Raw genomic sequence first — 15,068 nt, 5'->3', positions numbered from 1 at the left:
CTATTGAAAGGACTGAAGCCCAAAATGGGTAATGGGGAATTTTATAGTTATAGCCACTACAATTAAGCCTAGAAGGGAGCTAAATTAATTATAATTGGACCTAGTTCTACTTATTCCTTTTAGGAAGAAATGAGCAGAGCAATAACATACCCTGTATACCAAGTATATTTAAAAGATAGATCTGTTGAATTCCACATCACAGAACAAGTTTGAACATTTTAGGGTAACACTCCAAGGATTTAATACTTAGATACTGACATTTCTTCCCATATGAGAAAATTTATAATCTAGTTCAGTATTTTCTAGAATGCTGCTTTAAAAAAAAATGTCTAAGATTATAGAAAAACCTCACTTTCAGGAAAGAACAAAGATGTAATTTAATCTAGTCTTTACTCATTCTATGGCTTAATTATAGAATTATAGGATCCTCTTTAGTCCTAATATCTAAGAAGCTGTCTTGGATAATGTGCAATTTTAAGACTTCATCCTATGACTCTTTGTACCAATATTATTATGAACAAAGATCTTCCTATCATTTCTTCATGGGCCTTTAGCTATGCTAGGCTGAAAATTAATGATCAATATCCTTATAAAATTCTACAAGCAAAAGATTAAGATGCTTAGGAAATCTGTTGTCTGAACTAATCAGATCTGGCTCAATTGTCAAAGAAACATCTAGTACTTTTCTCAGAAGTACAGTTTAAGAATCTACTCTTGAGAAGTATCTTAAGAGATTTATTCCAACAAATTTTTGGAAATCCTTTACATTAGAATTGGTGTTCCAGCACAGCATGATTGAGTGGCTGAAGAATATCTTGGTTAGTATCCAGAATTTAGTTAACAGTAAGAACAGCAAAAAAGATTTATTGAATTTAGGAGAATTTTTTCTTCCTTGGAGGAAGACATCAGTCACTGGAATTATTTGAGTTAAGAGTTTCGTCATTCTACTTAACTTCCTAAACTATTTGTCAAATCTTTAGAGACACCCACTCTATGTTTGGAACACAGACCTAAGGAAATTAGGCCTGCCAAACTACAAAAATACACACTATCACTCAGTCCCAAGGGAAACAGCACCAAAGTCCTGCCAGTTTTGCTGAGCAAGAATGACAGGCAGTTTACACTTAGTGACAGACTCTTGAATTGCTCCAACTACGAATGTACTGTAGATAAGCTGTAGCTTCAGTAATTTTGAGCATCTGTGAAGATATAGCTATCTAAGTTAAAATTAATGTTGTTCTAACAAATATAATGAACCAGAATTTGCACAACAGATTTAAATCTAGACCAAAGAAAGTGACCTAGAATAACTTAGTGGTCAAACTGTTGAAGAGCTTATATTCTCTACCCTGTAAAATAGGTATGTCAAAACCTGACAATGCTCAAGTAGAATGGCGACAGGAAATTTATCCCAGATACGGGAATCTCCTTGTTCAACATTTCAGCTAATTTGTTTCATGGGGATATTAAAATATACACATATGTTTCTTATGTACAGTTCCCTCTTTGCATTTAAACACCATACATGTTACCACGAATACAGATTAGCCTGACATAAAAGGAAAAGCTTTAAGTTTTTCCAAGAAAAAAGGAAGGGAAATACAATCCCTATTTTATAAAGAACAGTAAAGTTACAAGGAAATAGAATAAATGAAGAGCAAAAGGAGAAGGGAGACAGAACACTGATCAACTTCCCTAATGAGATCTTGAGAAAAAAGTCCAAGTGAAGGGAGGAGCACTTTTATTTACTATACAGAATGGAATATGATGTTACAGGTTACAGCTATAAGGAAGAACTAGTCAAATCTTTCCAACCAAAGGGCAGAACACCTACTTGAACTGTGTGAGGAAGAGAAAGTTAATCAGCGATTTGCTTTGTCAATAACTTCAGTAATTATAGATATGCTTTACCTACTGACATGGTATTTAGCTATACATAAGTGTATACTGATAATTTTGGGAATCAAAGCCCAAATTTTATTTTTTGCTATACCAAATCAAATCAGTGGTTATTAAATAACAAAAGTAAAATTGAGAACTCAGAATGCCTAGGAACAGCATCATCATGTCATGCTAAACAAAATTACAGTGTATTGTAAACATGAATTAAGTGTGAACATTATATGAAGTCATCACATTTAAAACATCCATGAATTAGAAAATGTATGATAATCTACTCTAATGAAGAGTCTACCTCGCTAAATGTATTTGCAAATGTGTGTTTCGAGTGAAGTTGTTTTGAAAAGTGATTGAACAAAACTGAACTTACTCACTGAAAAGATCAGCTCCTTAGGTTTACTGAAAATCATAGCTGTTGATATTAGCAATGAAAGGTTTTTACTACTACTTACTTCTTTTAGCTCTGTATAGCCAAAATAGTAGAATGAGTTCGATTCTGGCTCAAACATTAAAAAAAAGTTAAATTAGTGGACCAAATTGTTAAATTACTGGCTCTTGGCCACACCTGTAAAACCTGACTGAAGACAATGGGGTTGCCAAGGTACCTCTAAAAAACAACGTTTAGTCTATAGATATTTATTACAGATTATTATGCACAGTAGAAGAGGCTTCTTTTCCTGATCCCAGACTAGCTCTGCAAGGCTGGCATCAAGGAAAAGAAAACATTTTTCTGGTAAACTGTGTAAAAAGAAAGGAAGTAATCGAGAGAATAAATCCCCACAATGCCATTTTTAAATGACAGTTTTAGAGTTGAACTGCATTTTAATATTTTGGTGATTACATCTCCTCTTGTAAGACTCTGTATGGATGTTGTTTAATTGGTGATGAAGAAACAAGTTAAAATTGATAAACTGTAGTACTGTGCTATACTACAGATGTACATGGTAAGAAAATCTTCGTTTCGCATTATGAAAAACTCCCAGATTAATCTCATCAAACAGCAAGATAAAATACACTGAAGGCTGCCATCTAGCGTCCATTTTTAATAGTTTTAAACATTAACCAAATTTGCGCACACAAATTTCACAACACAAAACAGGAAGACACTTTAAAAGCTACGGTGGTCTTTTTCATGTAATCACACTAGCTTTCCCTCTGTTAAAAAGATATGTTCTAAAATAAAACATTTCAAACCCACAAAACATTGTCTATATAATACAAATGCAAGCTGACTTTTTATTATTAGTACAACGCAGTGCTTATGAAAGTGCAGATTGCAGCCACACAATATTCTATTAATTCAAATAAATATTACCGCATAGGCACCAGTATTGCAATCTCTCAAGTGTAATACACTCAAGGGTTTGTATAACATCTAAATGGAGATACCCTCTTTTCAGGATTAAACTAAATTTAATCTATGCATCTATTCAGGGTTGGCGGGGGGAGCAGAATGGGTGACAACTGTACCAGGGCCCCGAGATCAGGGGGCACCCCAAAATGGCAATAACTTCTGTGTAAACAAAGTGAAAAAGGAGAGGGAGGGGCCCTAATGAGCATGATATATCAAGTCCTCACATTTCTCTGGACAGGCCTGCATCCATTCAATCTTTGTTCTCTCAGCCGGGGGGGGGGGAGGGGGGGGATTCTATCAGCTGGTAATAACTTTTATGCATTAACAATCAGAACTATTGATCTAGGAGTCAAAGTCTCTATACTCATTACCAATCCCCCGAATCAGTCAGGTTCCTTAAATAATTTTAGTAAGGCAGTGGCTCTCAACCTTTCTAGACTGCTGTACGACTTTCAGAAGTCTAATTTGCCTTGCATACCCCCAAGTTACACCTAACTTAAAAAAGACTTGCTTACAAAAATCAGACAAAAATACAAAAGTATCACAGCACAATATTACTGAAAAATTGTTTACTTTCTCATTTTTACCATATAATCATAAAATAAATCAAATGGAATATAAATATTGTACTTATATTTCAGTGTAAAGTATATAGAGCAAGACAGAAACAAGCGTCTGGATGAAATTTTAGTTTGTAATGACTTGGCTAGTGCTTTTTATGTAGCCTGTTGTAAAACTATGCAAATCTCTACATGAGTTGATGTACCCCCCGGAAGATCTCTACATAGCTCCAGGGGTATGCGTACCCTTGGTTGTTGAAGTAAGGTGCCCACTCCACCCAGCATTTACTTCCTTATTGAAGCAAAATCATGCTTTTTAATATAAGAAAAGGGTTACCTTTGATTTCACAGCAAATAATTTTCTCCTAAGTGTTTATTTCAACACAAAGCCACAATGCGTCAAGGTGCCCATCAACAACCACTGAATTAAAAGTGCTATTTAATTCAACACTTAAAAAAATGTAGCTATTTAATTCAACCCTTTAAAAAAACGTGTCTGCATGATGTTATGGGCAACATGTGGGCCAACCAAAGGGGTGAGTTAGTGATGAGTGTTAAGACTAATTTGACTTTTTTTCCTGTTTTGGTAGGTTTAAGTGAGACCTTCTATTCACAACACTGGAATCCATTATCAATATGAGTCTGACCCCAAAGGGCCATAAAATTAAATAGGCTAATTACAAAAAGTTAACCATTTAGTTAAAATATTTAAAGATGGTAATATTTTTTTTAAACAAAACAAAAACTTACCGTAAGCCATAGCAAGGCAGAGTGATGAACTGGAACAATGCCAGAAAAACTCGCAAAGGAAGCAGGGTGAACACATAGAGAAAAGCATCCAGGCACAAAAAGATTCCAAAAAACATCAACTAGATTATAAAAAACAAAGACAAACATGTCATTCCTTTTACACAACTGTCTATATTGTAATAATTTCACATATAAGACCTCAGTCAGTCAACAAAAATATAAAATAGTAAACCCCCAGTTATGCACAATACTTCCACTTATTTAGCCAGCTGAACTGTAGGACGCAACATGTGGTAAACTTGGAAATCTATTCAGCAAATATTCTGCTCCATGAGGTCCAAATAGCAGAAGCTTTGCAGGCTTCCGCAGCTCACTTGTCTCAATTTTTATTCAATAGGTGAACTGCCCTTGGATGAAACTGCAGATCACCAGCTCTGACTTCTACTCAGGTTACACAATTGAAGTTTCAGAGTAACAGCCGTGTTAGTCTGTATTCGCAAAAAGAAAAGGAGTACTTGTGGCACCTTAGAGACTAACCAATTTATTTGAGCATAAGCTTTCGTGAGCTACAGCTCACTTCATCGGATGCATACTGTGGAAAGTGTAGAAGATCTTTTTATACACACAAAGCATGAAAAAATACCTCCCCCCACCCCACTCTCCTGCTGGTAATAGCTTATCTAAAGTGATCACTCTCCTTACAATATGTATGATTTGTAGGTTTTAAAATACAAAGGATGGCTACTTTACAGATGTTCTTTTTAATGTGTTTGTCTTTCACAAATGTCTATTTCCCATCATGATGAAATATATTGATTAACTAGATAAAAGATCAGTGTTTAAAATATTGTTCTACCATATCAGGCCAGGGCTAATGTTAATTTTCTTTGAGGGGTATCACCCACTTTTCTTGTCCAATCTTATGGGAGAGAACTTATTTAGGAAGTTAATCTTTTAAATTAAAAGGTAACAAAAACTTTAAACTGGGTGTAAGTTAGCACGCAAGATACTTAAGGCTGGAAACAGCTTTTTTTTTTTCTTCTTCTTCTTACAGCCAAGTTCACAGGTACTCTGTGGTAACTAAGCAAATGTAGATTCTGTAAGTAAGGCAGCCTGGAAATTCTGTGACAAACTCAGGTAAACTTTAGTTTTTGTATGGAAAATATCAATATAATCCCATATCCAATGTAGAAACAACAATGACCACTTAAAGTTACAAGTATGATCAATTTACTCTATTATTCCAGAGCCATGTGAACAGAGATTGAGAAGAATCACCTGGCTGCAGAATGGAGAAACTACAAGCAATAGCAGAGATGAGCAATGGAAAGAGGAGCCAAAAACAGTGGCTAACGAAGGCGGAGAATTGCAGATACACCCTTATCATTCAGCAGTCAAGAGGTTCTGGGGTGGTAAGGAGAGAGACAGACAACTCCTATGCCTTTCCAGGAGCCAGTGGGGGCTAAGTAGCATCTTCAGACATCTATTAACCAGAGACCATATGAAATATGCAGTCCCAGAGAAAGGTCAAACAACATTATTCTGGTAGAAATCCCAAACATCTTTCTGTGTCTCAACAGATGAGGGTAGGGGTGGCTTCTCACTCAGGGACTGGTCCTGGGCAGTGGCACACTACCCAATCCCCGAAAGTGTTTGTATTATTCTTGGAATGAGTCTAGTAAATTATATATATCCTCTGGATACTATATGACTGGTAATTGCTCCAAAGCCCTATGTGAGAGCAGATGTGGGTGCTTGCATGTGTGTAGAGGCTGGGAAAATGTGTGTGGGAGAGATTGGGATAAAGTACTGCAAGAGAGAAAGGAGGAAATAGTCACTGAAGACAATTTAGGAAAAAGATACACTGTATAATGTACAACAAGCAATACTTTTTTTCCTTTACATTTCAGGATGTGTAGCAGCACATGCATTTTCACATTGGCTAGTAAGCATCAGGCTATTTTTTTAAGCTCTGCTTAGAAAGAACTGCACCTTCCCAGGTAAGCTTTAACCCTTTACTAAATTAAATACACACCAACATGAAAATTAAAATTACACTTGAATGTTGCTAAGCAACAAAACCCTGTAGTTGATTTTTTTAGTCATTGAAACTAAATACCTTTAACACAAATTATTTTTAGAAAGAGCAAGAGCATCACAAGCACTAAGCTTCAAAAAATTATCCCGGATAGAATCTGTATATAATCAAATTCTGTTACACAGGTAAGACATAACACAAACTTCCAGAGAGGGATTGGGAGAACAGGGCCTTTGTGATTTCTCCCCCACCTCCACGGAAAATACCCACTGGAAAATTAAAAACAAACATATCAAGGTTTTATTAAATGAAACAAATTTATACTCTGCAACTCATTTTGTAAGCCCATTTATTCTTCAAATAGATACATAATCCAAAATGAAAAGTTTACAATTCTATACGTTACACAAGATAACATAACTGAGTTTCCAATCTCCCAACTAGTTAGGCCCACAGCTTTTGTATCTGCTCTTAGATCTCAATATACTTACCAGCTTTATAAATTTATTTTCAAAAGCCAGCCTACTACAATTTTTTCAAATCAAACCATGAGTGTGCTAAGAACATGCTCACTAGATGCTGAACTGACTGGACAAAAGCATAAGGTCTTGGAGTGGGGAGTGGAGGAAAAAACAGAACAAACCCTGACAACATTCTGAATTCAATTGTCTTGATTTGACTTACACAATTTTCCAGCAGTTTAATGCTGACAATCTCCTTCACAAAGGTAGATTTGGAGTAGAAATCTGAATATTCAAATTAATTTGCTGAAAGAAGTAATAAATTGGTTAGTCTCTAAGGTGCCACAAGTACTCCTTTTCTTTTTGCGAATACAGACTAACACGGCTGTTACTCTGAAACCTAACTCAGGAATATAATCCAGCACCCTCCTTGTCCTATTCTAGGCACAATATATGTCCTTTGTATTCAGAACCACTTTTATTTACTACAGTATGGAACTGTGACATAACTTCTGAGTAATTTTTCAATTTTAGCCATATGTGGTTCCAGTTCTTTGCTGCTAATCAGATCAAGCCAGATTTCCATTTTGGTTGAAAGAGTACTTAGCCCGTGTGATCTCTTAAACCTGTCAATTGTTTTTGTATGTTCAGTGAACCTCTGTAGCATGTTGTATAAAAGACATTTTATGGTTTAAAAAGAGTACTGTCCCTGCCAGTGTAAATTCCAACCGTTGGATGCAAAGTAGAGACAATGTGCCTAAGGAGGTCCAAATGTCCCAAGGAAATTAGGACAGCAACCCTTTTTTCAACCAGCCACAATGATGATTACAGAAGAATTTCTCAATTTCCAGTGTGCTTTTGCTCTAAAATCGATTACTTCTTTCTCACAATAAAATTTACATAAGGTGCTGAATACCAATAAGTTGATGATTGCCCTGAGTAGTTCTCATCCCTTTCCATTTTATTTCCCTTGCCTGAGCAAACGGCAGACTTTTTAGATCATGCTGATCTCTGTATTCTTTAAGGGCATCTTCAGTAACCTCAACATAACGTTCTACAGTTTTGTTCTCAGGCACAGAATCAACAGAATTACGTCGGAACACATTTTTCCCTGCATGGGTGCTTGTAGCCATGATTTCTATTTAGTGTGTTCCCCAATCTAATAATATAAGTGATTATTCTTTAAAATTTTCCTTCATTATCTTGTGTGGAACATGTAGCAGTGGACTTGCAATTTTAAGTCTGTCTGAAGAAATATATCCAGGGTTACGTGCGTCAGTCATTGCTGTAAATTGTTTATTTTGTGCTATAAATCTTAAAGTTGTTTATTTTGTGCAAAGAAGGCAGTAGCTTTCTTATCAAGTTCTTATCAAAACCTTTCAATTGGTTTTTATGGTATAATTAGGGCCCTACCAAATTCAGGGTTCATTTTGGTCAATTTCACGGTAATAGGATTTTAAAAATTGTAAATTTCATGATTTCAGCTATTACAACCTGAAATTTCATGGTATTGTAATTGTACGGGTCCTGACCCAAAAAGGAGGTGGGGGGGGGGTACGACTATCCACCTTCAAGATCACCATCATTTTCTATAGTTTCGGAGTTATCTGCCAATGATAGTGTTTCAGTCACATCATGTATGTCACATAGCCACAGTATATCTATCACCTGTAGCAAAAAGAAAAAAAATCTCCATCATCCAGAAACAACGATAGATAAGTTTGTGATAAGAACCAGATTAGAAAAAAAAGAGGTAATTGATGGAAAAACTGCCCAGTTTGTTTATGCAACAAACACTCCATTCCGTATGACTGAGAACCCACACTTCATTAACATGGTTCAGTCATTAACACCAGGATACAGTCCACCCAACAGAGCAGATGTTTCGGGCAAACTGCTGGATAAAGTGTATGAAAGAGAAATTGAGCAGTGTGCAAAAAGTCTAGAGGGTAAAATTGTTAACCTGATTCTTGATGGGTGGAGCAATGTCCACAATGATCCTGTTGTATATGCTTGTGTGACAACAGAAGAAGGGAATGTCTTCCTTACAGAAACAATCAGGAAATGCACACACAGCAGAATACTTACAAAAAGTAGCAGCAAAAGCTATAACAAACTGTGAAAAAGAATTCAATTGTCTAGCACACAGCTTGGTCACAGACAATGCTGCAAACATATCCAAGATGAGAAGAAATTATTTAGAAGAGAGCCCCAAGTTAATAACATACAGTTGCAGTGCTCATTTGATGCACCTCCTAGCCAAAGACTTCAGTGTTCCAGAAATAAAGGCTAATGTTGAAATTGCAAAATACTTCTGTAACAACCCCTTTGCAGCAGTTGCTCTGAAAAAAGTGGGAGGAACCAAGCTAACTCACCCACAAGACATGTGATGGAACTCCGAAGTGGACTGTTTTGAGCACTATATCAAGAACTGGCCTGATCTCATGACAGTTTGTGAACAAAATCGTGAAAAAATAGATGGCACTGTCACAGCCAAAGTTCTCAACATTCAGCTTAAGAGAAATGTTGAACGCATGCAGAGTACCCTGAAGCCTATTTCTGTAGCCTTGAACAAAATGCAGGGAAATAGCTGTTTTACTGCTGATGCTGTTGAAATTTGGAAGGAACTGAGTGAGATCTTAAAAAGAGAAATATGCAATGACAGTTAAATTACAAGCATTAAAAAAAACGAATGGGACAAGCACTTTCTCAATACTCGGTACCAGGATCAAACCTTAACTGCTGAAGAGGAGGAGTTGGCTAGGACATGGACATCCAGCAATCATCCCTCCATAATGCCAAATATAATAAACTTCAGAGCTAACGGTGAACCATTCAAGAAATATATGTTTGCTGATGATGTTTTAAAGAAAGTCACACCAGTGAACTGGTGGAAGTCACTTAAGCATTTGGATTCAGAGACTGTTGAAGTGATAATCTCACTTTTAACAGTAATAGCTTCTTCTGCCGGTGTAGAAAGAATATTTTCTTCCTTTGGACTAATTCATTCCAAATTGAGAAATCGTTTGGGACCTGAAAAAGCAGGAAAACTTGTTTTTCTTTTCCAGATTATGAACGAACAGGAAAATGAAGTTGAAGATGACTGAGTTAGCTGCAGAAGCCAATATTTTAAGTTTCTCATGTTGACCTGGCTGACCTAGTCTATTTAATTTTAGTTTGTTTTTTTTTAAATATTTCATTTAACTATTTTAACAAAAACAAACCTGATTTTAAAAAACTTGAATGTTTAACTAAATTCATGTGCTTTTTTTGTGAAAATATTATATGTTTGCTGTTGAAGAAAAAAATCCAGAATACATAATATTGTTGTTTTAGTTAAATAAAACAATTTAAACGTCTGTCTGGTGACGTTCTCCTTCTAATACATGGCAAGAAAATCCTCCAAATATTAATGATTAACCTGTTGAACTGGAGATAGTTCATCTCCCAATGACTTCATAAATATCTCCTTCAATTCCCTTTGGTAAATGAAATAACCAATCATTCATTTTCTGATATAGCTGTAAAACTAATCTGAAAATTTTTTTTTAAAAAGAAAATCACTTTAAAAATGTATAGTGTCACCTTCTAAAAACGAAACCTACATCTATCTCTGAGTTGTGAAGAATATGTATTAAGGTTATAACAACCAGCAAGAATGAACTTTTATGTAGAAATCCATGATTAAATCGAGTCTTCCCAACTAGTGACTTAAATCAAATCCATCTTGCTAAATTTCCACACACCCACCCCCGTCCATAAAGGTATATATTTTTAAAATTAGTTTTAGTTGTTAGTGTACATTATGATTTTTTTCAAGTCTTTCGAAAGTTAACTATTTGCTAAAATAAAATTTTAAAAGAAAATATAGGGGGAAATGGCAAGCATGGATGGTTTACAGCAAATCTTGAAGACATATTATTGGTCCGAGAACATTCCGATATTTAGTTTCCCTCTCAATCAAAGAGAGGGGAAGAGAACTGTCCCTTTCTCCTCACCCCTTTAAGAATAAAGGGGGGGGGGGGGGGGGGGAGAGACACGGTCAGGTAATTCATAAAAATCCACTCTCTGCCTTCCCCTAAATTTAAGTTGGTCATTTCTGTCTCTCAATTTTTGTGTCATCTACTTCCTGTGTTGGTATTGTCTTCTTTCCATCAGTCTCTCTCCCTATTTTCTGTCTGAATTCTTTCTAATGCTTTTTTTTTTTTTGGCACACAGGCATCTTCTGTGATAGTCCTTCACTTCTCCCCATTTTCATATATAGTAAGTAGCTCCATTTAGAAGGGACAATTCATTTTTTTGCAAATTGCTTGCTAGTTTCCTTGGTTAGTGGTATTTCAATAAAATTGAGAGGTGAATCCATATTTCTCCCCAAATGTATCTATTTTTAGCTTTCAAATGTTGGCAAGTATTTTCTTCCATCCCACAGACAACTGCATTGCAGCTATTCCCTTTCCAACTAAGCTCTGGAGACCGCTCCCTTCAGAACCAGTTTCTTCGGATGCTCAAAGTAAGATACTTCCTCTTCTCTGCAGACTTCGTCATGGTCTACACTAGAAAATTAGGTCAACATAACTACATTGCTCCACATTCTTCTGTTGACCCAGCTACCTCTCGGGTAGGTGGATTATCTACATCACTGTAGTGTTTTAAGTGTAGACATGTGTTACTTCTATAGCCTCCCAAGCCCCACAGCCTGAGGAACAAAGGACAAAGTCTGGTCACAGCTGAGGTAACACTCATTTTAGCCAATCCACCCAGTCTTCCCCCCCGCCCCCTTCTCCAGTTCCCAACAATTTGGGTCATCTTAAAATGCTCCCTGGACTTGGTGTTCATGTAAAGATGCCAGTAGGAGCTGAAAAAACCCAGTCATGATTGTGTGATCCTTTGCAGATTCATTGCTGACTACTTCAGCACCATTGTGAAAGAGCAGAAACAGCTGGTAAGAGCACAAGGAGAAGGGGGATTTCTCACCACTCCTTTGCTCATGGAACCAGGACTTTGGAGGCACATGACCGCACGGTCCACTCAAGGCATAACCCATTAATGAGAGAAAGGCTTATCCCAATACCTTCTAATTTCTTGTCCTGCCTCCCTCTCATTCCCTCTCTCTTACTGACGGACAAGTTAGAACTATAGTCACTGTTAAACAGGGAAAGTTCTAGGTAATGATGTGTCATAAAGGAGTCCAGAAGAGCAGGCAGTTTCTCAAGAAGAATATTAAAGGCACAACTGCAAACTATTCTGATGCGAAGGAAAGATAAGAATAATAAGAGGCCAACGTGGTTCCCTAAGTAGCTCTTTAATGACCTGAAAATCAAAAAGGACTCCTACAAATAATGGAAAAATGGACAAATTGCTCAGGAGTACGAAAAATTAGCACAAGCACATAGGGACAAAACCAGAAAAGCTACAGCACAAAATGAGTTACACCCACCAAGGGACATTAAAGGCAATAACAAAATGTTTAATACACTAAAAGCAAGAGAAAAACAAAGTAAAGTATAGGTCCTTTACTTGGCAGGGAAGATGATCTAACAACTGATTACATCAAGAAGGGTGAGATATTTAGTGCCTGTTTTCCTTCAGTCTCCACTAAAAAGGTTATGGCAACCAGATACTCAACATAGTTAATATAAACAACAAGGAAGAAGGAACAAATGCCAAAATAGGGAAAGAACGGGTTAAAGAATATTTAGATAAGTTAGATGTATTCACGTTGGCAAGGCCTGATGAAATTCATCCCAGGGTACTTAAGGAACTAGCTGAAGTGATCTCAGAACTGTTAGCAATTATCTTCAAGAATTCCTGGAGGATGGGTGAAGTTCCAGAGGACTAGAGATGGGCAAACATAGTACCTATCTTTAAAAAGAGGAACAAAGAAGAACAATGGAATTATGGGCCAATCAGCCTAACACTGATACCTGGAAAGATACTGGAACAAATTATTAAACAATAAATTTGTAAGCACCTAGAGGATCATAGGGTTATACAGAATAGCCAGCATGGATTTGTCACGTCAAGAAAAAAATCGTGCCAAACCAACTGCTAGTTTCAGCTGGGTGTAGAGCATGTATAAGGGTTACCCCCACCCCAGCACGAGTATAAATAGCAGCATACAGGACAAGACACGGCTTACGCGAGAAAAGACAAGAGACAGAAGGGTGTGGGTATATACCTGAGTACATACCCTACATAGCTCTTTACTTGCCCAAGACGTGCCTTCCTGCCTATCCTGCTAGTTTTAGCAATGCTGTTGGCGGATGTGATTGCAGAGCCATTGGCCATTATCTTTGAAAACTCATGGCGATCGGGGGAAGTCCCGGACGACTGGAAAAAGGCTAATGTAGTGCCAATCTTTAAAAAAGGGAAGAAGGAGGATCCTGGGAACTACAGCCCAGTCAGCCTCACCTCAGTCCCTGGAAAAATCATGGAGCAGGTCCTCAAGGAATCAATTCTGAAGCACTTAGAGGAGAGGAAAGTGATCAGGAACAGTCAGCATGGATTCACCAAGGGCAAGTCATGCCTGACTAATCTAATTGCCTTCTATGATGAGATAACTGGCTCTGTGGATGAGGGGAAAGCGGTGGATGTGTTGTTCCTTGACTTTAGCAAAGCTTTTGACACGGTCTCCCACAGTATTCTTGCCAGCAAGTTAAAGTAGTATGGGCTGGATGAATGGACTATAAGGTGGATAGAAAGTTGGCTAGATTGTCGGGCTCAACAGGTAATGATCAATGGCTCCATGTCTAGTTGGCAGCCAGTATCAAGTGGAGTGCCCCAAGGGTCGGTCCTGGGGCCGGTTTTGTTCAATATCTTCATAAATGATCTGGATGATGGTGTGGATTGCACCCTCAGCAAGTTTGCAGATGACACTAAACTGGGAGGAGAAGTAGATACACTGGAGGGTAGGGATAGGATACAGAGGGACCTAGACAAATTTAGAGGATTGGGCCAAAAGAAATCTGAGGTTCAACAAGGACAAGGGCAGAGTCCTGCACTTAGGACGGAAGAATCCCATGCACCGCTACAGACTAGGGACCGAATGGCTCGGCAGCAGTTCTGCAGAAAAGGATCTAGGGGTTACAGTGGACGAGAAGCTGGATATGAGTCAACAGTGTGCCCTTGTTGCCAAGAAGGCCAATGGCCTTTTGGGATGTATATGTAGGGGCATTGCCAGCAGATCGAGGGACGTGATCGTTCCCCTCTATTCGACATTGGTGAGGCCTCATCTGGAGTACTGTGTCCAGTTTTGGGCCCCACACTACAAGAAGGATGTGGAAAAATTGGAAAACGTCCAGCGGAGGGCAACAAAAATGATTAGGGGACTGGAACACATGACTTATGAGGAGAGGCTGAGGGAACTGGGATTGTTTAGTCTGCAGAAGAGAAGAATGAGGGGGGATTTGATAACTGCTTTCAACTACCTGAAAGGGGGTTCCAAAGAGGATGGATCTAGACTGTTCTCAGTGGTACCACATGACAGAACAAGGAGTAATGGTCTCAAGTTGCAGTGGGAGAGGTTTAGGTTGGATATTAGAAAAAACTTTTTCACAAGGAGGGTGGTGAAACACTGGAATGCGTTACCTACGGAGGTGGTGGAATCTCCTGCCTTAGGAATTTTTAACGTCAGGCTTGACAAAGCCCTGGCTGGGATGATTTAGTTGGGGATTGGTCCTGCTTTGAGCAGGGGGTTGGACTAGACGACCTCCTGAGGTCCCTTCCAACCCTGATATTCTATGATTCTATGAATGTTCTGCTGCCTCCGGGCTGCTGGAGCCTTTCCTGCCACTCTATTACCAGCAGGAGGGTGGGGTGGGGGGAGGTATTTTTTCATGCTTTGTGTGTATAAAAAGATCTTCTACACTTTCCACAGTATGCATCCGATGAAGTGAGCTGTAGCTCACGAAAGCTTATGCTCAAATAAATGGTTAGTCTCTAAGGTGCCACAAGTACTCCTTTTCTTTTTGCGAATACAGACTAACACGGCTGTTACTCTGAATCCT

The 15,068-nt window shown here is 37.9% G+C and overlaps 1 protein-coding gene across 4 annotated transcripts in view; it reads right to left on the bottom strand.

Moving 5' to 3' along the window:
- Window positions 1-15,068, bottom strand: part of TAPT1 (transmembrane anterior posterior transformation 1) — a 93,241-nt gene that overhangs the window by 59,200 nt on the left and 18,973 nt on the right. For all 4 annotated transcript variants that reach the window (XM_037898028.2, XM_037898025.2, XM_037898026.2 and 1 more), the window contains exon 3: window positions 4,564-4,682. In XM_037898028.2, the coding sequence (XP_037753956.1) occupies window positions 4,564-4,682 (119 nt within the window). The remainder of the gene's footprint in view (window positions 1-4,563; window positions 4,683-15,068) is intronic.

The sequence above is a fragment of the Chelonia mydas genome, chromosome 4 (genome assembly GCF_015237465.2).
Source record: "Chelonia mydas isolate rCheMyd1 chromosome 4, rCheMyd1.pri.v2, whole genome shotgun sequence".
NCBI classification, from domain to species: domain Eukaryota; kingdom Metazoa; phylum Chordata; order Testudines; family Cheloniidae; genus Chelonia; species Chelonia mydas.
This window is presented reverse-complemented; position numbering and strand designations above follow the sequence as displayed.